General features: G+C 38.2%; 1 protein-coding gene across 7 annotated transcripts in view; it reads left to right on the plus strand.

Moving 5' to 3' along the window:
- Positions 1 to 22,400, plus strand: part of LOC116252613 (uncharacterized) — an 89,337-nt gene that overhangs the window by 13,234 nt on the left and 53,703 nt on the right. For 3 of the 7 annotated variants that reach the window (XM_031626992.2, XM_031626991.2, XM_031626993.2), the window contains 8 exons: positions 3,087 to 3,223; positions 3,337 to 3,447; positions 3,556 to 3,657; positions 3,818 to 3,914; positions 4,015 to 4,215; positions 16,598 to 16,766; positions 17,035 to 17,116; positions 17,207 to 17,300. In XM_031626992.2, coding sequence (XP_031482852.1) covers positions 3,087 to 3,223; positions 3,337 to 3,447; positions 3,556 to 3,657; positions 3,818 to 3,914; positions 4,015 to 4,215; positions 16,598 to 16,766; positions 17,035 to 17,116; positions 17,207 to 17,300 — 993 coding nt within the window. The remainder of the gene's footprint in view (positions 1 to 3,086; positions 3,224 to 3,336; positions 3,448 to 3,555; positions 3,658 to 3,817; positions 3,915 to 4,014; positions 4,216 to 16,597; positions 16,767 to 17,034; positions 17,117 to 17,206; positions 17,301 to 22,400) is intronic. The other 4 variants (XM_031626995.2, XM_031626996.2, XM_031626997.2 and 1 more) reach the window with 4 other exon arrangements.

Here is a 22,400-nt window from a genome sequence, read left to right on the forward strand (position 1 = left end):
GCTGCAGTTTTCGGATATAGAAGCAATTTTGCAATCTATTTCAAAACCCTGTTTAACTATATAAAATTAAATAACATGTTGTAATACAATGTGGAATCACACACTAGTTATATTTATGTGTGCAACTTTGGGGACAACAATTGAGTATCAGTATATAGAATTAATACCTGACGAATTCAAATGGAACCAAGGTAGACAAGAATTATAATACTAGAAGAAATACTCCTATTGCAACAATTAGGGTTCTACATGGTTGCACAATGTTTAATGGTGTTGCATAGACACTTATACAAAATGTTCCACAAGGTATAAATAAAATAAGAGAAAGACTTGACATTTTAAATGTGACAATCTTTTAAAGACACTAGAGCTCCTTGATCTTCAATGGTGCCTCGATCTCCTTCAACGTGTGCGGCCTTCATTCTCCTTGTCACCACTTCACTCTATGTCACATGGTGCGGGGTGTGGGTGCCAGTGCGGCACATCTCAAAAAATTTGGGTGCGGGAGTATATATATATATATATATTATAATAATAATAATAATGTTGTGTGCTTATATATATATTTTTTACTGAAAAGTAAGTTTTTTTCAAAGGTCATTTTGCTTGCTGGGTGACATTTTAAATTGAATGTGAGTATTGTGTGCATTTTAAGGGACCATGAAAATAGAATGTAATTTATTTTTAAAATTTTAAATTGAATAAAATGAAGCCTTTTTTTTAAATGTAAGCAGTCTGGTTGAAGGACAGCAGACTAGTCGTCCTTGAAAAAGGACGACCAGTCTACTGAGCCTTTTGCACAACAATCTTTTTCTGTCTTCCTTTTTAAAGAGAAAGAGAAGGCTGAAAGTTTGGAAGAGAAAAGAGAGAGTGAGGAAATAAAATAAAGTATTTATTTTAAATATGCATAGTCTAGTCATCCTTTTTAAAGTACAACAGACTGGCCGTCCTTTAAAAAGGACGACTACTGCACCTTTGGCTGCCTTCCTTTTTAAAGAGGGAGAAAATAAAAGTTTGAGAAAGAAAGAGAGAGAGGTGGGAAAATAGGAGGGAAATGGAAAAGGGGAGAAGAAATATCGAAAAAAGGGTAAGAAAAAAACATAAAGAAAAGAAAAGAAAAGGAAAAAGATCAGGTGTAGCTTTGGTGCGTGTCGGAACCAAATCCGTGTCTGCACCCGCACTCCCCCTGCATCATGTCGACATAAGTGCTGAATGCATTTTACTGCACCCATGTGACTTAGGCTTCAGTTTCCTCTCGAGTGGGTTGTGAGATGTAGAAAAAAGACTTCAGCTGCACAATCGTGTCAGAAGAAAAATGGCAACTATATAATGTTTCCCATGTGCAAAAGCAAGACATTTTCCATGTAAGCTCCTTTACGTGTGTGCTAACAGGTTGCTAATACAAAGTGCCAACTGGTGTTTAGTATTTTACATTACAAAAGTTGTCTAAACTTGGTTATTTTACCCTTTTGAGCCAAATTTTATGGTTTAAGCATATTTCACTCAATTTGACTTTGTTTTTGAACAAATTCGAATTTCAGCTCCTTAGACCCAGTACAAGCACAAACACAGAGGTTTCAACATTAAATCTCCTAAAAAATGAATGAAAATATTATTAAAATTTAATGCATTTCTTGCATTATCGCTTGTATATCTTATGTAGTAGGAAAACTCACTCAATTTATATAAAAGCCAAGGAAAATACATTGGAATGCGATGATGATGATTCTTAAATATTTCAAATCTTCTCCTAGAAAAGGATTATTGTTTGCAAAAGAATCACCTCTTGAGGTTGTTGCCTATACTGATGCTGATTATGCAGAGTCTGTCTCTGGTAGAAAGTCTACTATGGGATTTTGTTTTTTTGTTGAGGAAACCTTGTCTCTTGGAAAGTAAGAAACAAGGAGTAGTGACAAGATCGACTGCTGACTCAAAATATAGGGCCATGGCTGAAAATGCCAAACAGATGGTTTGGATAAAAACTATCCTCTCATGTTTGGGCATTCAAATGCCTTTTCCAATGAAGATGATATGTTATAACAAGGCTGTTACCTATATTGTATATAATCCTGTGTTTCATGAAATGACAAAACATATAGAGATCGACTGACACTATATCAAAGATAGGATTCAAATGGGAAACATTTCAACTATACATGTTTCTTTTGAAGATCAAGTTGCAGATGTCTTTACTAAGCTTTTTCTTATTTCAGACTTTTTAAATGTTGTAACAAGTTGACCATGATTAACATATATGTTCCAGCTTGAGGAGTGTTGAGAAGTAATAACTATTAGAAAAAGGGGTTACAGGGTAAATTAGAAGTGTGCGCGGCAGTTTTTAGTATTTTTTATTTATTTTCTGGACTGTTTATGTAAGCTTCCAGCCGACCTTATGAGGTGATTAGGGAAATCTAATGAGGTGTGTGAGCTCTCTCTCTCTCTCTCTCTCTCACGTCTTATTCCTCTCCCTTTCTCTAAAACTAAATTCAACACAACTTATGTAACATAAAATGAAAACTTAAAAGCAAATACCAATGCTTTTCAATTTTATAGAGCATGCAAAATATTACTATTTCCAAATGCCTACTTGTAAATCTACAATCTCAATTTGACAAACTTAAATCTTAAAGCAAACTTTAAAATTAATGATCTAATTAAAAGAAAGGGAATAAATTCAGTATACTCGGACCTTTGATGTTAATGTTGTATGCAATAAAACTGCCCTCTATTATAATTCTAATAAACAAAAAGTAAAAGTAAGAGGTTAATATACATGAAAACTTAAATTAATTCAATCTGTGGATAAAAAATTAACCAGGTCTGCTCTGTATGGCCACTTCATCAATATCTGTGGTTATGGCATTTGTGTTGACGCTTAGGTTGGACTTCTTTACCTTCTAATTATGCAACTTGCCTAGCTGCAGCATTTATATTTTAGATGTAAGAACGTTTTCACATTCTATTAAGAATATTTTTACTAGTCCTTGGCTCTTTAAGTATATAAGCTTTTTGATTCGTTTGCCTTTTAATTGCTACTGAATATTTGATTTTTATGTTCTTTTAATATCTGCATATCTACTCCACAGATATCATTCTTGGTTGCTAGAAATGAGAGGGAGAGTGCACAAATCTCTTTGCGCCCTAAAGTCTCCTGGGGTGGACCTGGTGTTGGTGGTGTTGTACAAGTCCAGATTTCTGACTTGTGCTCCAATTCTGGTGATAGGTTTGCTTACTGATCCCAGACTGTGCTTCTTTGTGTAGATTCTTAGGATGTCAATTTCTTTTGATTGATATTGTCTTTTCCATGAACTCAACACTGCAGCTTGGTATTGGCAGGTTAGTGGCCGGAGAATCCCTGACGTTGCGTCATGTGGTGCCCGTCTTAGGTGTGCCTGATGCTCTTGTACCTCTTGATCTGCCAGTGACTCTTATAAACGTATTGCCTGGGTACTGCTCATTTGATTTGTGGAAAGAATAGCCTTGTAATATCACTGCCAGGTGACCCTACAAATATTTTTCCTCCTGGCTGCATGTAATACATAGTTTGTCGTGCAGAGAAACATCAACACTTTGGCTTTCTGTAGATGTAGCTGTTGAACAATCACCTGGTCAATATGAAGGCGAGATCATTATTACTGCCATGAAGTCTGAGTCAGAGTAAGATCCTGCTTTCTTCTTTTTTCTGCATGCGTTCTGAACGATCTTGTGCATATTTTCTTAGCAAGAAACCTTGTTTTAAACTTTTTGGTTTATAGTCATATTTTCTTTTTCCAATGATAGTCTTACATCAATGCTGACAAAAATTATGGAATTCCAGCAGAGCATGCAAAACTGATTTGCAGCAAATCCGAAGCGACCTTGTTCATTGTACTTCACTAATGGAACATTTGGAAGCAAAACCAATGGAAGAAGTGGTGGGTTGCAGTTATGCATTCAATACCGGGTTTTGGTCTCGTGTTCCTTTAATCTTCACCATGTCCTTTTGCTTATAAATAAGTTATTTATGCCTTGCAGTTAAAAAGAGTACAAGCTACATCTGCTACCTTGAAGAAGATATTGCAAATGCCCGCATTTTCTGAATTTTCTGCAGATTCTGGATCAGTGGACATAATGGATGAAGATATTTCAACAAATTTCTCAGTCCATATTAAGTTGAATGTGACAGTCTGGGATTTTGTTCTTCCAATGACCCCATCCCTTCCTGCTGTATTTGGGGTATCCTGTTCTTTTCCCCTCCTGTTCATAAAAATGTTGCATCTGAAAATCTATCGTACATCTGGACTGTTATTTATAAGAGCTGCTTATATGAAGTAGAATTCAAGGGCGCAATAAAACTCTAATTCTATTGAATTTCTTGAGGTTCAGAACAATGTCTGATACATTTAATTTCATTATCAATATCTTGTTTTGCCACACCCCAACCCTTTTGAGCCTCACAAGAATTTTTTTTTTTTTTAACATAAAACATTAAGGTGCGACGACACAACAATTCAAAACCAGACATCAATAAAACCAAAACAAGACGCACCAGCACGACATTTGACCCAAAACCTCCCCAGTAGGATGTGAGTGAAGCCACCTGATCAATCTGCTGCCCCTGGTCCGCCAAAACCTGAAAAAGAAAACAACTGAAGGCTTAGCCTTCGCAGTATGGTAACAAACCAGAAAAATCCCTAAACCTCTAGGTAAGGGCTCAGATATGATCTAATCACAAATAACATACAACTATGCATAACATATCATTCTCATTCTTATCATTTTCATTAACTTTAGTGAATTGACAGTTCCTGTGGGTGCAAAACACAGGCACGTTCACACCGCGGGCGGCCTACAGCCGAGAGACAACCCCTGTGGTGGCCCGAATCGATATGGATCCATTCACGCTGCAGCGGTAGAGCACTCATGTCACACCCCGACCTTTTGACGCTCAACCATTTTTTTTTTTTTTTCTAAACATCAAACATCGAGGTGTGACTACACAACAGTTCAAAAGAAATGAGCCAAGTAATTCAAAACAATGGGACTAACTTTCATTTATAGAACAACATCATTTCACACAAAATCACATCCCTATACATGACAAAAATGCCCCAAAATCCTAACATTGATGCCTAACAAAATAAGACATCAATACAAACGAAGCAAGACGCGCCGACACTATACAAACAAAACCCAAAACCTCCCAGTAGGACGTGAGTGAAGCCATTTGCTCAACCTGCTACCCCTGGTCTGCCAAAACCTGAAAAAGAAAGCAAATGAAGGCTCAGCCTTCGCAGTATGGCAACAAGCCAGGAAAATACCGAACCCTTTCATTTAGGGCTCAAATATGATAACAACATCAAAACCATCTATCATCATGTCGTGTCAGGGCACGACATGCAGAGGCCACTTGATGGATACAATAACACAATTTCAATCACATGCTAGGCATGCTTAAACATCTCATTTGCACTCATAAACACATCATTCACACGCACATCAATCTCATACATTCAATCATTTACATTACATTTTCATTAACTTTAGTGAATTAGCAGTTCCTGTGGGTGCAACACAAGCACGTGCATACCATGGGCGGCCTATAGCCGAGAGACAACCCCCGTGATGGCCCATAACAGTATGGATCCATTTCATCCGCTGCAGCGGTAGAGCACTCATCCATGGATGTGTGAAGTCCAATGAGAGATACTCAGCCTTCCGTAGGACACCCAGGTTGGGAAGGCGGGAGCCCAACGCTCCAAGCACAACACACAACAGTACCCTGGGGCCTTGCACCGCCTGCGCTCCGACAGGCGAGACCAGTGGCGAGAACGGGACGTCTCCCAAACACACAGCCACATCCCACTACATCCCACTGGCCTCTCATCTCTTAATCATTCATTATTATCATTAGAAGAATGTATTCACAGATTGACTGGCTAGCTCATGAGGTTGGTACACTTCACGAGTGCACCCACACCTCCAAATGCCTCCACACGAGGTCTACTCATAACACTAACAGTCATAACTAACCGTCATACACTAGGGGTACAATTACCCTCCAATCCATTCATTTGCATTATTGCCCACGACAATGTATATGCAACAAAATACACATTCATGTCAATTATCGCATCAATCACATCTTTGAAAACTTAGCCAAACCACAGAGAGTAGTCTCGATCTGCGATTGGCTCATAGTTGTCCTATGCAGTTATCATTCTATGATGCTATCTAATGCACAATTGGGGTCGAGGAGACACTCGACTCGATACCCCGCCTCATCTGTCCTAAACAGTTATCAATTCTAGCATGCACATGCAAATGCGTCATTTTCAAAACAAACTACTAATAGCCTTTCAAAACAGTTCATGTTATATATCCAAGCATACATATACTCATTCACGAAACAATCAATCAATTCACATCACAATCCTAGGATCCCGTGATCCTAGGAGCACACAATCACACATTTGCCCAAGCATGGATTTGCTTGGAATGTCGCCATACCTGTGGCGCGCTCACAAAACTCTTCAAAATTCCTCGAGCTTCGAACTCAAGGTCGACGGGACGAGCCCGGTGTACCTGCAGACATAAACAAAAGGTAAGATTCCTACTACATACCTCGACAATTCAAACAAATACAAAACATAATTATTGAGGCACGTGTCACCGCCTCAAGAGGGTGTCGACGGGTAGTGTCGTCCTACAAGCTCTCCAAAAGACCTCCTCCTTACATCTCGACGTTGCCACCAACATCAAGTCCTAAAGTCATCAATCCATCCATCACTAATGCCTTTCTCGCAACTTTCTTTAATCAAGGCGTCAACCCCGAAGGCACCTCCAACTTACGTACACTTTCTTTATTTAATTCCAAGACGCACCCGTTCACAAAAACGTGTGCTACAAGCTCACTAAAACAGTCTTAAATCTTCCTCACAACCACACAATCTCTACCATGCTTCCCTATTACCTCGAAAATCAATATCATGCTTAAATGATCATTATAGGCATTAATCAACGTTTTTGAACATAATCCTAGACTTTCCCCCAAAAACAAAATCGCTAACATGAGTCCCAAAACACCAATTCTAAGCCCTAGCATGCTCAAACAATAATTATACTAGCTCTAATAGGTAATATTCAATAATTTGAGCTTAATTAGGCCTTGCTCACCCCAATCTAAGCGTCCAAACTGCTGCAACCCTTCTAGCAGCCACTTCACGCGTCCGGTCAAGTGCCAATGCCCAAGATTGCTTGCTGCCGCTCCTCACCACACGCCCTACATGCTGGTAAGAGAGGAAAAAGCGTCCCCAGCTGCAATCCGACCCAAAAAGCCATAAATGAGTCAACAATCGTCCAAATGAAGTTCAAAACAGAATCTGTCATTAGGAGAGACCCACGGTAGTAGTGGGAAAAGCTGAAATGAAAGAGAGAAAGGGGCGCTGATAGAGAGGGGAGACAACGAGAGAGGGAGGGTTTGGATAAAAAGGGGTAAAACGGCAGAGGGAAGGGGAAATCAAGCGGGGCAATGGAAGAGATGGTGAAGAGGAGACGGACGGGATGAGGAGGGGGCTTTAGCAGAGAGGGAGAGGAAGAAAACGTGCGGCAGGGGGGTGCTGTCGAAGGAGGGAGAGGCTGCGTGGGAGGGAGGAGAAGAAGCAGATAGAGAGGGCGAGAGAGAGAGAGCTTACCACGCTGCCGCCGTCGCCACCGCCGCCGTTGTCGTCGCCGTCGCCGCTGCTCCACCCACCGTCCTCGATCTTCACTGTGTTGGTCGTAGCAGGCGAAGAGGGGGAAATGACGGAGAATAGGGGAAACAAGGAAGGGGAGATGGGTTGCAGCGTCGGGGCCCCCTTATGCGAGTGGGGCTCGGGTCCGGGTCTGGACCCTGACCCGACCCGCTCTGCCAAAATAACAAACGTTACAACTCATCCATGGATGTGTGAATTCCAAGGAGAGATACTCAGCCTTCCCTAAGACACCTAGGTTGGGAAGGCGGGAGCCCAACGCTCCAAGCACAACACACAACAGTACCCTGGGGCCTTGCACCACCTGCGCTCCGAACAGGCGAGACCAGTGGCGAAAGCGGGACGTCTCCCAAACACATTGCCACAACCCACTGGCCTCTCATCTCTTATTATTTCTTATTTAACATTTTAAAAACACAATCACAAGATGACCAGCTAGCTCATGAGGTTGGTTCACTCCACGAGTGCACCCATACCTCCAAATGCCTCCACACGAGGGCTACATATATAATTAACATTCTTAGCTAGCCGTCATAGCAATACATGTACAACTACCCTTCAATTCCATTCATTGTATCATGCCCAAGGCAAAACATACGAAAACATTACAACGTTCACATCACTTATCACATCAATCATATCTTCCAAAACTTAGCCAAACCACAGAGAGTAGTCTCGATCCGTGATTGGCTCGTAGCTGTCCTATGCAGTTATCATTCTAGGATGTTTTCTAATGCACAGTTGGGGTCAAGGAGACACTCGACTCGATACCCCACCTCATCTGTCCTAAGCAGTTATCAATTCTAGCATGCACATGCAATTACGTAGTAATTTTCAAAACAAAACTTATCACATAAACATTCAATTCTCATGTATACAATCATTCAATCACATCATGGTCATAGGATCCAATGATCCTCAAAACACACAGTCTAGTTGGCCCCAGGCCGGGATTTGCCTGGAATGCCATCATACCTGTCGCACGTCGCCAAGATATCCAAAATGCCTCAAGCTACAACCTAGTCACTCAAGGTCTACTAGACGTGCCCGGCGTACCTGCAAACACAATGAAAAGGTAAGTTCTACACTCGCTTCGCTATACAATTCATACAAGTGTAAAAATATAATCGTTGAGGCATGTCATTGCCTCAAAAGGGTGTCGACGAGTAGTATCGACTCACAAAACCCTCCAATAGGCCTCTTTCCAATCCTTTGAGGTTGTGACCAACCATCTAAACTCAAAGTTTTGATCAATCCATCACTAACACACTTCTCAATAGCTTTTTCTAGTTGAGGTGCCTACCCAAAAATACACCCAACTTGCATGCTCTTCTCCAACTGACAAAGAAATACGCCCATCGCAATATTATGAACCGCAAGTTGTAGTAACAGTCCTATATCTTCTCAACCACGTCCAACCTCTACCATGTTTTCCAATAACTTCAAAAATCAACAACTCATGGTAAAGAGGTAGATATGCACATGGATTCTTGTTCTTCTCACAAATAGTCATAAACTTCCTCCAAAATAGCAACATCGCTAAAAAGCTACCCAAAACATCAAATCATGAGTCTAGCATGCTTAAACAATAACTATACATGCTCTAATAAATATTACTCAACAATCTAAGCTCGATTAGGTCTTGCTCACCCCAATGCAAGAGCCCAAACTGCTGCGATGCTTCCGGCAGCCACCTCACGAGTCCGAGTGATCTCTAAGCGGCTAAAATCCTTCAATGCCGCCACCACCAAGGCCTTCAAGTCGCTGTTATGAAAGGGGAGACCAGTCCCCTAAGTTGAAATCCGATCAAACAATCGTAAATAGGGTGAGATTTAGTGAAAAAGAGGTCAAAAGAAGGGTCTGTCGTTTGAGTAGGACCTCCTGTAGTTGCGAGGGAGGAGGCTAAAGTCAAATGAGAGAAAGAGGGCACGAGAGGATGGGAGTGGGGCTGCACACGTGAGGGAGACGGTGAGAGAGGAGAAACCCAGTGTTCGGGTAAGGGAGAGAGAGACCGCATGAGCAGGAGAGGGGAAACGTGGCAGGAGAGAGAGAACGTGGGCAGAGAGGGTTCAAAAAGAGAGGAGAGACAGACGGGGAGGGTGAGAAGGCGTGAGAGAGGCGGAAGAGGGATAGCACGGCGAGGGAAAATGGGGGAGATGGTGAGGAGGAGACAAATGAGACGAGGAGGGAGCTCGAGAAGAGAGGGAGGGAAAGAAAACGTGTGGCAGGGGAAGGCGTTGATAGAGGGAGGAGGAGAAGAAGGAAGAGGAAGGAGGTGGCGGAGAGAAGTCTGAAGCATCACCTGACCGCCACTGCCACAGCTCTCGTCGTTGCCCTGCACCAATCCTCCGTCTTCTCCTTCTTCTACGCGCTGGCACGAGAGGCAACAAGGGGACTGAGAGGAAGACGAGGGAGACGAGGGAAAGGCGAGGGAGAAGAGCCCTCGGGTCGGGCTCCTTCACGCCAAAGGGTTCGGGTCCGGATCTGGACCCGCTCCAACTCCACTTGCGAGAAATCAAAAGCGTTACATGTTCACTGTTTTCAAATGTGGCAGTTTCATGTTGGCTAAAATTGTATCTTTTTCTCTTAATTCTGGAGAACACTTCCTATTTGTAGAGCAATTGACCTAGTCTGGAGTGGAAGACTAGAAAAGCTAGACATTGAAAATTGACATTAATATGGCTGGTGGTACACTGTGCCAAACTTTTCCAAATGTTATATGGATGTGAATATGTATTCAAGGGAACTGCTGTTTTCACTAAGTTCCTTTATTATATAAATGGGTGTAGAATTTATAGAAAGAGTATCCATGTGAAGTTGCCTCTCAATCTTTGGCTTAAGGAAATTTAGGACAATAGAAACGGCCCAGCTTATCAGTTAAGCTTGTAGACAACTTTGAGCTCCAGGCTTCAGGCGTGAAACTTGGATGCCTCTTGGAAGTCTATTCATAGGGGTCCTTCAACTTAAGCCCATGTCCCCATATGTAGTTGTGAAGTTACATACACACAGATGGGAAAAAAGGCATGTCTTGTGTTCTTTTGAGTGTGTCCATATGCTGCAAGTATATGTCAATCAGTGAATTAGCTTACACTAAAAAATAATAAAGCATGAACTAGCTTGCCTACTCTAATTTCTATTGTGAAATAAGTATCAACTGGGTTTAGCAAAAAAAATACATCTACATTGATGCTCTACTTCTACTTAAGTCAATTGCAAAAAGTAGCTTGTGGCTGGTAGATGTAAGATTGCAGTCATTTTTATTAAGCATACTGTTCTGGTTAAATGTCATCATTTAGTGGAATAATCAGCTTGTGCCATTCTTTACGGTAAGATGCTATTTATTTCAAAAGAGTCTTCCTAATCAATGCATAGCATTTAGAAATTTAAAGATCGTGTCAGAATCCGTCTTGAACAGAAAACAAAGAAAAACAATGAGAGAATAGTTCTTTTAGTTAGTAAGTGACTTTTAGTTGAAACACAGGAGTTCTTTTAGTTGCATCCATGTGTCCTGTCTCTGGCTTATGCAAAAATTGGGACACTTGATTCACAATATAAACAATATCCGGTCCATTAGAGTAAGATGCTTTAGTGTATGTGTGCCTGCCAAACTCTGATACCTGGTGAGCTCATGATACAGATCTCCATCTTTAAAGGTTGTGCTTGTGTTTGATCACATTAGATATGGCTAGTGGCTTGCAGTTTGACATTCCTTCTTTACTTAGTATGTGCTTGTGTAAAGAGGGGTAACTCTTCTTCCTTTCTGTCTACCTTTATATTTGTATATGTTTGCATTTGGATCTGGGTTTAAACCCAATCCGGCCTGTGATTTATTGTGCACAATGGCAGGCTTGTTATTTTTTGTACACCATCATATCCTCTTTAGTTAATCTAAATGATTGCACATATTTAATGAAGGTTAGAACATGTATAAGATCTTTGTGACTACGGCCATACCTTTGAAAGAATCCATTTGCTCTCTGTCGTCTCCTCTTCTTCACATGGATGAATCTGGACATTGAATTCTAACATGTTATTAGATCGGTGTTAGAATTGGAGCAGTTTGCCACTGGAGTGAACTGGAGATCTCTCGTCTGCTGCAATGGGGTTTTCTGGTTATCATTCTTCCTTCTATCAGTTTTACTAGTTTGCCTTCTTCCTCTATGATCTCCTCTTACTTTCTGCCGATAATGTCAATTTATTCTGCCTTCTTCCAGATCTTTCTCATCCTTAAAGGCATCAGTCTCTGAAACCCTAAGAGGGCATTTCATTACTTCAGATTTGAAATCCATGGATTGCTATGGATATATGTGTTATGCTTCTGCTGTTCTAGCAAAAGATCCACAGTAAAACCCATGGTTCATCAAACTTAGGATCTTAGGCCGGACCTAAGATCCACACTTGAAATCCTTCTTTTGGCTTTTTGCCTTGAGAAAAGGGTTAAGACCGGAGGGAGGTGGGTCTGATTTTAAACCCACAGTTCTAAAATCCTTAAGATGGGAGGCAATCAAACGCCTCCTAATTTGTTAGACATCTTAAATATGAAATTCAGATATACTTTCTGCTGTCTTTGAAACCTAAAATTACACTTTCCGCTGCTGTGTCTGAATTCTCAAACCTACCTCCGAATATTAATCTGAAAAACTTCCTTTTGTTTCCATATTTTCACCTCTCTTTCTTCATTATCATCTAATTTTTCCTTGCTAATCGTTCTGTTACTGTTTCTAATTGCCACAAGATATCTTGTTTTTCAATCCTTTGTCTGCAATCTGAATTCAGTCTGGCTAAAAGAACATACAAGTTTGTCATAGCAATACGATACTGAAAATCAGTCGTCTGAGACTAGAATACTTCTCATGCAGATCTGGAACCGGAGCTTCTATTGTTCTATATTGTTTAAAGATGTCAGAAATTGATTGATCACATCAGAAAAAGGGAAATCAGGTCCAGTGTTCTTATTTGCCATGATATCTGAATCTGATTGACTTTTCCAGCTGAATTTCAGCCAAGTATGTCAGCGGGTTGACTCTCTTCCAGAAAGAAGGGGAAAATCACGACAGCCGCCGGCGGAGAAGGGTGGAGATCACCGGCTCTGATACCATGTTACAGCCAGCAGCCTTAGAGAGAGAAACGTTCCTACATTCACTAACCCTAATCTCCATAATAAAGAGATTAGGGTTGAAGAGAGATTTACAAAGTACATCAACAGAAAATAGAGGAATGTTTAAAGAGACCTCAGAACTATTAAATATTGCAAAGAACCACCTAGAAACATAAACTCTTCTAATTCAACAGTAACGTATTGCAAACATATCGTAACGTATCATAAAATTAATTTTATGATTAAAAAAATATTAAAAAATCATAAAAAATCATAAAAATCATAAAAATGGAGAAAAATCCGAACAAGTAAACAGAAAATCAGAAAAAAATCAAGAAAAATGTATTCAATATATATAAAAAAAACACCATAAATAAGGAAGAAAGTTACATTCATGTATATCAACAACACATTCAAAAATAAGAAATTCAAAATAACATAATAAGCATCCATCACCATTTTAGACTTGAAAATTTTATAGATTACATCACAATTCATAAGTTCAAAACATATAGTTATCATCTTTCATGATTCAACTATAATCATTCATTTTTTTATGAATCCTTAGTGATGTTTGATGAAAATGGGCAAAATCTCTCCATCTCACATCTCTTGGAATATTTAGAAACAAGGAAAGAGAGAGAGAGAGAGAGAGGAGTGTAGGATTTGAAATATAACGCAAAAATACGTTTTTACGCTAACGATAAAAGAGCGAATCGTGTATCGTTAACGTATCGTATAGGTTTTTAAGACCTATACGATACGTATCGTTCAATACGCGTGCATATCGTACGATACAGGTAATATTGGATTTTATATTTCCATGTATCACTCATTACACTTGAAGTCCTTGATAGAAAAAGTCTTGGTAGAAGTCATCTTAGACAATTTTCTAATGTAGTAAAGATCTCCCTTTCTAAGACCTTCCCCAATCAACTTCTCAATTTGATAATTTTGCACCAAACATTTACTTGATGAGAAAATTGTATCAAAATGAAGATCTAAAATTTGAGATAAGAAAAGTTGCTCAGCCTCAGCCTCTCCCCATTTACGATACAAATGAAGTGATATCTCATTCCTCTTTTTCGCTGTGAGTTTGGGTACATAACTAACTTTTGGTATGTAAAATTTTTGCTTTTCCCTAATTTCTTTTTCAAAATTTCCAAAAAATTTTAACATTCAAAGATGTTCCATCAGCGGTAAGTACACTAGACTACCTTTTTGCTTGTACAAACTTAGTCGAAAAGGATATATTAGGTGTCATATGAAATGATGATCCAGAATCTAAAAGCCAAGGGACCATACCGGAAGTGGTGGAAGTGGATGCCCTTGTAGCTAGAGCTCTAGAATTTAACTCCTTTATCATAGGTTGAAGAGCCGTCATGATTTGGTTCAATGTTGGGAAAATTGTTGCAAGATCGCATCCTTCATTTTGAACATTTGCAACCTTCTTTTGATCAAATGGTCTAGAGTTGCCTTGCCTATTTTGAGAATATGTTCCTCCTCCTTGATTGAAGTTTCCTCCATAGCTTCGTGGTTGTCTTTCGTTGTTGTTTATCTTAAAGTTTTGGACAATGGGGTCTTCGGTGACCTGGCTCATGACAAAAATGAAAAGTAATTTTATATTCTCCTTTTGTTTTGATTCTTAAAATGAGGTGGTCTATAAGTTCTAATATTGCTTCCGGGTCTTGAAGCAGGTAGAAATTTATCTTCTTTTTGAGATACAAGACCACTATCCACCTCTTTTGTCAAACTCATTCTAGTTTCTTCTCCACTTAACTTGGTAAGAAATTCACGAATGAGTGGAGGAGAGGCTAGAGACGATAAAGCAAACCTTGTTTGCTCAAATTGGGGTCCCTTGAAGAAATTGAAAAAAACTAAGTTCATCAACTTCATTTCTTTTAATTTCATAACACTTGCAATCCATTCCAAGCTTGGGGTTGAGTTGTGGCTCAACTCATTCCAAATGCTAGAGATTTTTATAAAGTAATATCTTACACTTTTCTGTCCTTGTTTGATGTTTTGAGCCTTTTGATCAAAAGATAATTTTGGGTCATATCCTTTTGAGTGAACATGCCTTTAAGATATTCTCATATCTCACTTGTCCTCTCATAGTACATGAGATTTTGAGCAATTCTTGGTTCAATGTTCTGTAAACCATTCTTTAATCTTTGAGTTTTTGGCCTCCCAATGAACTAGTTTTTTGTAATAGTCACTCATAGCATTTTGTCTTTCTACTCCATCTAATTCTTTCCCAACACCATTTTCAACTTTGTTAACTTGAGAGAAGGAGGAGTAGTCATACCTCTTGTGAAGCCCCATAGATGTTTCCCTTTGTTGTGCATTTCCATTTGGCCCATAAGTTTAATTGGATCCATGAAGCTTGTGTGGAGCGACATAGGTTCCGCCTTCAAACGAAATCTTGAAATCTTCTATAAAAGCAATCTTCAAGATTTTGAATAATAATCTCCAAGAAAGACAAAAAAAGGTTCTTCTAAAAATTTCACCAAACAGTTGGTGATCTGCAATAGTAATCTTCAGGAAATGATGATTAGTGGCAATGAAGGCTTTTACTTCTTGAAAGAACTAAAAAATTCTTCTCAAAATTTCATCAAACAGTTGGTGAGCAGCAATAATAGTTTTGAGAAAATGATGATCAGCTGCAATAAAAGGCTTTTACTCTTTGAAAGCACAGAATTTTGAAGCCTGAATCTGCTGAAATCAGGCATGCACTTGGAGTGCAGGGAAGAAAACTGCTTATATTCGGCAAAATTGCTGTTTGTATTTGCCAAAATAGTGAGCAGAAATAATGAACAGATTGTGCACCTGATGATGGCTTGAATCTGATTAGATCTCAGCAACAGCCAGTTTCAGAAATTCTTCAGCGAACCAGCAGCTCAAATCAGTGCAAGGGCTGCTAAAAATTCTTCAAATAACAGCCCAATGGCTCTGATACCATGAAAAGTAATTATAACAGTCACTTAGGCACTAAGGCCACAAAAAAAAGAAGACGAAGAATATCTTGTTGAATTATTGAATCTGCTGTAAATTTACAGCTTACAATGAGGAATCAATTGTGCCATATATATAGGCAATGACTAATACACTTCTAAAAAAGGCCCAGCAAGCACTAGCCATTGGGCTAGTGCAGAAAGTAAAAAATATAAAAACAAAAATACAAACCTAATAACTCAATAACTACAAAAATACAAGAAAACTCCTACATTACAAATGAAATATATATATATATATCCTATAATCATATATGTATTATGTATACATGAGTATAGATAATATGTATCTTATTTCTTAACACCAGCACCTGCACCCTGAATCTGTATGACATAGTAATCGCTTCAGTATGAGTTTTTTTATTGCATAAATAGCAAGTGAGGTCAGGTCTTGAATTCTGTTTCTTTGCATTCAAGTTGGGTGCCATGTTCCTGTGAAAAGTATGAGGCATCACCTCCATATTTGTTTGCACTTGCAAGAACACTACTCATTTGAATTGCTCAAACCAAGAAGCATCACCTCTATGTATGTTTATATATTTCAAGAATGCAACTCTTTGAAATGTTATAAGATAACTCTCTGAATTCCTATTTTCTGTTAAAACCTCAAGGTTGAAGCAAATCAGGTTTACATGATTTTAAGAGAAAAAAAATCTGAAAATACCGTTTCTCCCCTTCTGCTGTTTAGATTAGGTTTCCTTTTACTATTTCAAGATCTGGAATCTGGTGAACTGATCAGATTTGTTGTTTACATCTAGGTCTCAGAGACGGTGATTGAGGACCGTTTTGGTGTGGAACATGGTAGTGATGACTGGTATGATGCACTAGAGAGACATTTCAAGTGGCTTCTTCAATACAGGATTAGCCCCTTTTTTTGCAGATGGGGGGAGAACATGCGTATCCTAGCATACACCTGCCCTTGGCCAGGTATCATGCTAATTGCTAACAATAGCTGATAGTAACTTGATGAACATTTATTATTCCATGGAAAATATATACTTAGCTTTTAATGAACATTTAGAATCGATTCTGATTTCTGTTCCTCATATTATGAAAATTGTCTTTTCTATGTCGAATGGACATTTGGACATATATAATTTTTAGCTTAAATGTTGAAATGCAAGTCCGACAAATCATTTGTCTGGTTGCTAATTTCATTGAAAAAATATTGATGTCCTGTTCCATTGGTGTGCAGCTGACCATCCAAAATCTGAAGAATACTATTCAGATCCACGATTAGCTGCATATGCAGTACCTTATGCACCTATTCTTTCCTGGTTTGTTATTTCTTGTTCATATTGACATGGTTCCCTGCTTATGAGCATTATTGGATTACTAAGCAGCCTCCCATCCTGGATCTGCAACAGTAGCGATGCAGCAAAAGACACTCTTAGGAAAGAGGTTGAAAATTTGAAAACAAAGCCGCACTGGAGAAACTCTTATTTCTACTTGTGGGATGAGGTATGATCTCCATACATTATCTTAAGTTTGTTTGTGCATACAGGTTTAATAGTTACATATATGCATACCAGACAAACATATTATATATTATTTAAAAGTTAAATGTTTGCATACCATGAAAACACAATAAGCTAGATTGACTGCTCTCATCTTGAAGGTTTTTCCTTACATCAATAGAAGTATGGTACTATGAATAAGATGATAACTATTGCTTCATTTTTTTAGAACAGATTATTAACATACTAAGCTCGTTGATGTGATTCACCATGACTTGGTATGATCTCTGCACAGTAAACACAAAAACTGAATAAAACTGCACAGATACATACCTAGGAAAGAGAACGCCGAGGAGGTTGTGTGTGTGTGTGTGTGTGTAAGGTTAAGTAACATGGATTCTTCAAAATGGGTGCCACACCCAACTTGACATGACTAGGTTGCATGCATGGCTATAGTGTGGCAACCAACAGTTTTTTTTTGGTTAAATTGTTGCTAGAATATAGCTTGTTAGTTGTTAATTTTGGTTTTTGTGGACAATTTGATATGTGTGTGTGCATCTATATATATATATGTGTATGTGTATTTAAAAGTTATAATCCTATCTCTAAAGGCACTATAAAGTTATAAACCATTACTAATGCTCCTGTAGCAAGTACTTTTAATGCTTAGCCATCCAGCAACATTTGGCATCCGTATCCAGTAGACTTGAATCCCCCCCCCCCCACACACACATACATATATTTATATATATATCTATGTGTATATATGTATGTGTATCCTTGTTGCACCCGCACCCATTTTTTTCTGGAAAGATGCTGCACCTGCACCTTGGGTAGCATAGGCACTCTTAAAAGGTATATGTACCCATGTCGATGTTAGAATGTATGTATTCCTATACATATATATATCTATATGTATGTATATTACATATATTAGTGTGCTAATATATGTCTTATATATATAGTTAGGTTTAGGGTACCTAGGTCGTGTTTGTAATTTTCTCTTTCTTTTTGTACTTTTTCTTTTCTTTTGTTTTTACCATTTTTTATTATAAAAGGGGAGAACTAGCTGTTGGGCCAATCTCCAACGGCTAGATTTCTAGCCGTTGGAGATGGTCCAACAGCCATCTCCCTCTTCCTTTCCTTGTACTATAAATAAGGGACTGTTGTCCCTTGTTTTGGGATGGCTTTTTAGCCTCTTCTTGTATATCTTGTTGGGTTTAATATATATGTTCTCTTTTCCTCAAGGTTGAGGTTTATTGTGTGTTACTTATTGAAGTTGTTGAAAGCCACAAGGGTGTATCTCTTGAAGCACTTATCTTATCAAGTTTTGGGCCTGATTTACATGGTATCAGAGCCTTGTTTTGGCTCTTCGACTTGCTGCCTTTCAAAGATTGAAGAATCAGCTCGTACTGTCCCTTTCGAGCTATGAAGCACACCAAGTGTCTGATATATTGCTGGCTGTGGTTTGGCTCAAGAAGGTGCTTTTCTTCTTGCTGGTTCTTGGCCATTATTTCTTGTGGATTCAAGGTGATCTTCGTGACGGGTTTGAGCTTATCATATCAAGCTTCCGTGGCTGCTGAAATTGTGACTGTTTTTCTATTGTTGCTGTGATTTTCTTCACGTGGTGGACCGGTGGTGCTTTCTTCATGTGGCATCAAGCTTCTCCATAAATTGTAAGTGGGCTTTCCTTGTTGATTGTGCTCAATGGATCACAAAGTCTCTTCTCTTTCATTTCCCAACTTTCGTCAACAAACTATATCCAATGGACTAAAACTATGAAACATTTCATTCATAATAAAAGCCTTTGAGGACTAGTTGATAGAACAAAAATTGAACCACAATTAGTCTTAACAAAATTTGTTGATGGAAGGGCTGTGGAATTGGATGGAACGGAAAAAGAGAAAGTTGTGGCTGAATATAATAAGAAATGAGAAGAATGGAGTGTAGGTCATCGCAAGATTATCGCATGGATATTGACTTGTGTTGACAATGCTATTAGTGGGAAGATTTCTAAATTAAATTCTGCCCAAGAGTCTTGGGAATATCTAAAGAAAACTCATACTATGAGAGATGTTGCTTATATGCATAATATTCAACTCAAGGTTCACAATCTTCAACAAGGAGATAGATCCATTAAAGATTATGTGGCTGAAATGGATCAATTGTATGATGAATTAAGCATCTTTGAACCACCTTGGGTTGATGCACAAGATCTTATACTTAGAGAAAAGCAAATCCAATGTGGCAAGTTTTATAAGTTTGTCATAGGCCTTAGACCTGAATAAACACCATGAATGAGGCTATTGTAGAACTTCAAATGGAAGAAAATAGACTTTGTCTTGATAGAGAAAAAGCCAAGAATGTTCTTGCCACATCTAGGCCGGGGGCCTACTTGAAGTCTTATAGACCTCCACGCTTCAACCAAACAAATGAAGGAGCAAAAAGAAGAATTATTTGTTATCTTGTCAAGAAGAAGGACATACGAAACCCAAATGTCCAAAACTAAGAACTTATGACAAGAGAAGTAATGTGGCGGCTCCCATCCAAGAAGAAAAGAAAGAATCAAGCTCCTTTCAAATCATTCAACTCATAAGTGCTCTTCAACCTAAGCTCATTGAATCCATTTAACATTTGCTTAAGGGAGGAAGCACACCTTCAACATTGGGGGCTACCGTGGCATCTTCTTATTCAAGTAAGTATTCTTGGATTATTGATTCAGGTGCATCTTTTCATACGACTCCTTGTGGATCCTACTCACTGAATGCACTAAAAATGATTCATATCCATTTGTGAAAACCGCTGATGGAACTTCTCTTGAAATTGATTTTGTTGAAAATCTTGATCAAACTTTTGAATCCAAAATTTTGAAAGTACCCCAAGTAAGATGTATTCCTAAATTAAACTTAAATTTATTATCCGTTTCTCAAATAGATGACCTTGGTTTTGATACAATTTTTTCACAATATAAATGCTTGATACAAGATCGTCTATCCAAGAAGACGATTGGGGAAGGTTTTATAACAAATGACCTCTACTACATAAAATTTTTGGACCTTTGAAGACCCTCATGCAATATCATCAAAGAATGTGACATTCAAACTTGGCACCAAATGCTTGGACATTCAAATCTAGAAAAAATGTCTCATCTTCCATTCTTGAAAAGTATTGTCAAAAGAACTTTTGTTGTAATGATTGTATCAAGGCAAAAATGAAAGCCTTACCTTTTGATAATAGAAAATTTGTTACCCAAATGCCTTTTGAATTGGTGCATTCGGATGTGTGGGGACCCACTCCTATTATGTCAAAAGGAGGATTTGTATTATGTGATCTTTATTGATGATTATTCTAGACATACTTGGGTTTATTTTCTCAAACACAAATCGGAGGTATTTGCAAACTTCAAGAATTTCTATAACATGATTAAAACCCAATTTGGCTCCAATATTAAAATCTTTAAAAGTGATTCGGGAGGAGAATTTCTGTCAAACGAATTTCAACGATTTCTAAAAGATAAAGGCATTGTACATCAAAAAACTTACCCAAACACTCCACAACAAAACGGAGTGGCTGAGCGAAAACATAGGCACATTATTGAAACCACAAGAGCACTTCTTTTATCCATTCCTAAAAACTTTTGGGCCGAGGCTGTTTTGACATCAGCCTATTTGATTAATAGAATGCCTACCAAACTTTTGAAACATATTTCTCCATTTGAAAAATTACACAATGTAAGACCTAATTACAATAGACTTAAGGTTTTTGGTTGCAAATATTTTATGTTAAGTAACAAAGATGATAAGCTTTCCTCCAAAGCTATTAATTGTGTTTATTGGGTATTCGGGAGCACAAAAGGGCTATAGATGTTATGATATAGAATGAGATAAAGTATATGTTACTAGAAATGTGATATTTTTGGAAAATGAAGATGGTTTTAAAAATGAGCCCAAACAACTAGAATATGTTTTTCTATGGACGGATTATGATGATGATGATTCCGATGATGAGGAACAAGTTGAAGAAGTTAAAGAAGATAGTCTTACTAATATCAATCCTCCAAAAGACATTATAGTTTATAGGAGAAGAGGTCATGCAACCCAAGAAAATAATCAATTCAATCCTCGGAGGTCCCAAAGACACATTAGGCCTCCTCAAAGATTCATTTCATATGAGTCTTTTTCTCCTAAATATAGAGCTTTCCTTATGGCACATCATTGTTTTTATGAGCCATCATCTTACCTTGAGGCTAAGGATGACCTAAATTGGATTGGTGCCATGAATCATGAGCTTAAAGCCCTTGAAAGCAATGAGACTTGGGATATTATTTCTCTACCAATAAGGAAAAAGACAATAGGATGTAGATGGATCTATAAAGTCAAAACTAAAAGTGATGGGACTTTAGAAAGATATACGGCTAGACATGTTGCTAAGGGATATGCCCATGAATATGAGATTGATTATGAAGAAACTTTTTGCTCTAGTTGCCCATATGACCTCTGTTAAAGCTCTTATTGTCGTTGCTTCAATTAAACAATGGTCTATTTTTCAAATGGATGTTAAAAATGCTTTTCTAAATAGCAAGTTAAATGAAGAAGTTTTCATGAGCGCTCCTCCTGGACTTGGTCTACCTCAGAACAAAGTATTATGACTTAATAAAGCTCTTTATGTTTTAAAACAAGCTCTCAAGGCATGGTTTGATAAATTTAGTAGTGTCATTTTTTATCAAGGGTTTCAATCTTGCTATTCTGATACAGCCATGTTTGTGAAAAATACTTCTGTAGGTATAATTTTTTTATTGCTGTATGTTGATGATATGGTAATTATTGACAACGATGGTAAAGGAATAATAGAGATAAAACAATTTCTTAAAAATTGCTTTCAAATGACTGATTTGGGAAGACTAACATATTTTCTTAGAATTGAAGTTGCCTATAGCAAAAGACGTTATTTGCTTTCGCAAATGAAGTTTGCTAGTGAATTAATAGATAGTGCAGGTATTTCTAACAACAAAATTATAGACACTCCAGAAGCTTTGGGAGTAAAAATGAAGAATGATGATGAAGAGATATTAGAGAACCCTACTCATTTTCGACAAATTATTGGT

This window comes from Nymphaea colorata, chromosome 4 (genome assembly GCF_008831285.2).
Source record: "Nymphaea colorata isolate Beijing-Zhang1983 chromosome 4, ASM883128v2, whole genome shotgun sequence".
In the NCBI taxonomy this organism is placed as follows: Eukaryota; Viridiplantae; Streptophyta; class Magnoliopsida; order Nymphaeales; family Nymphaeaceae; genus Nymphaea; species Nymphaea colorata.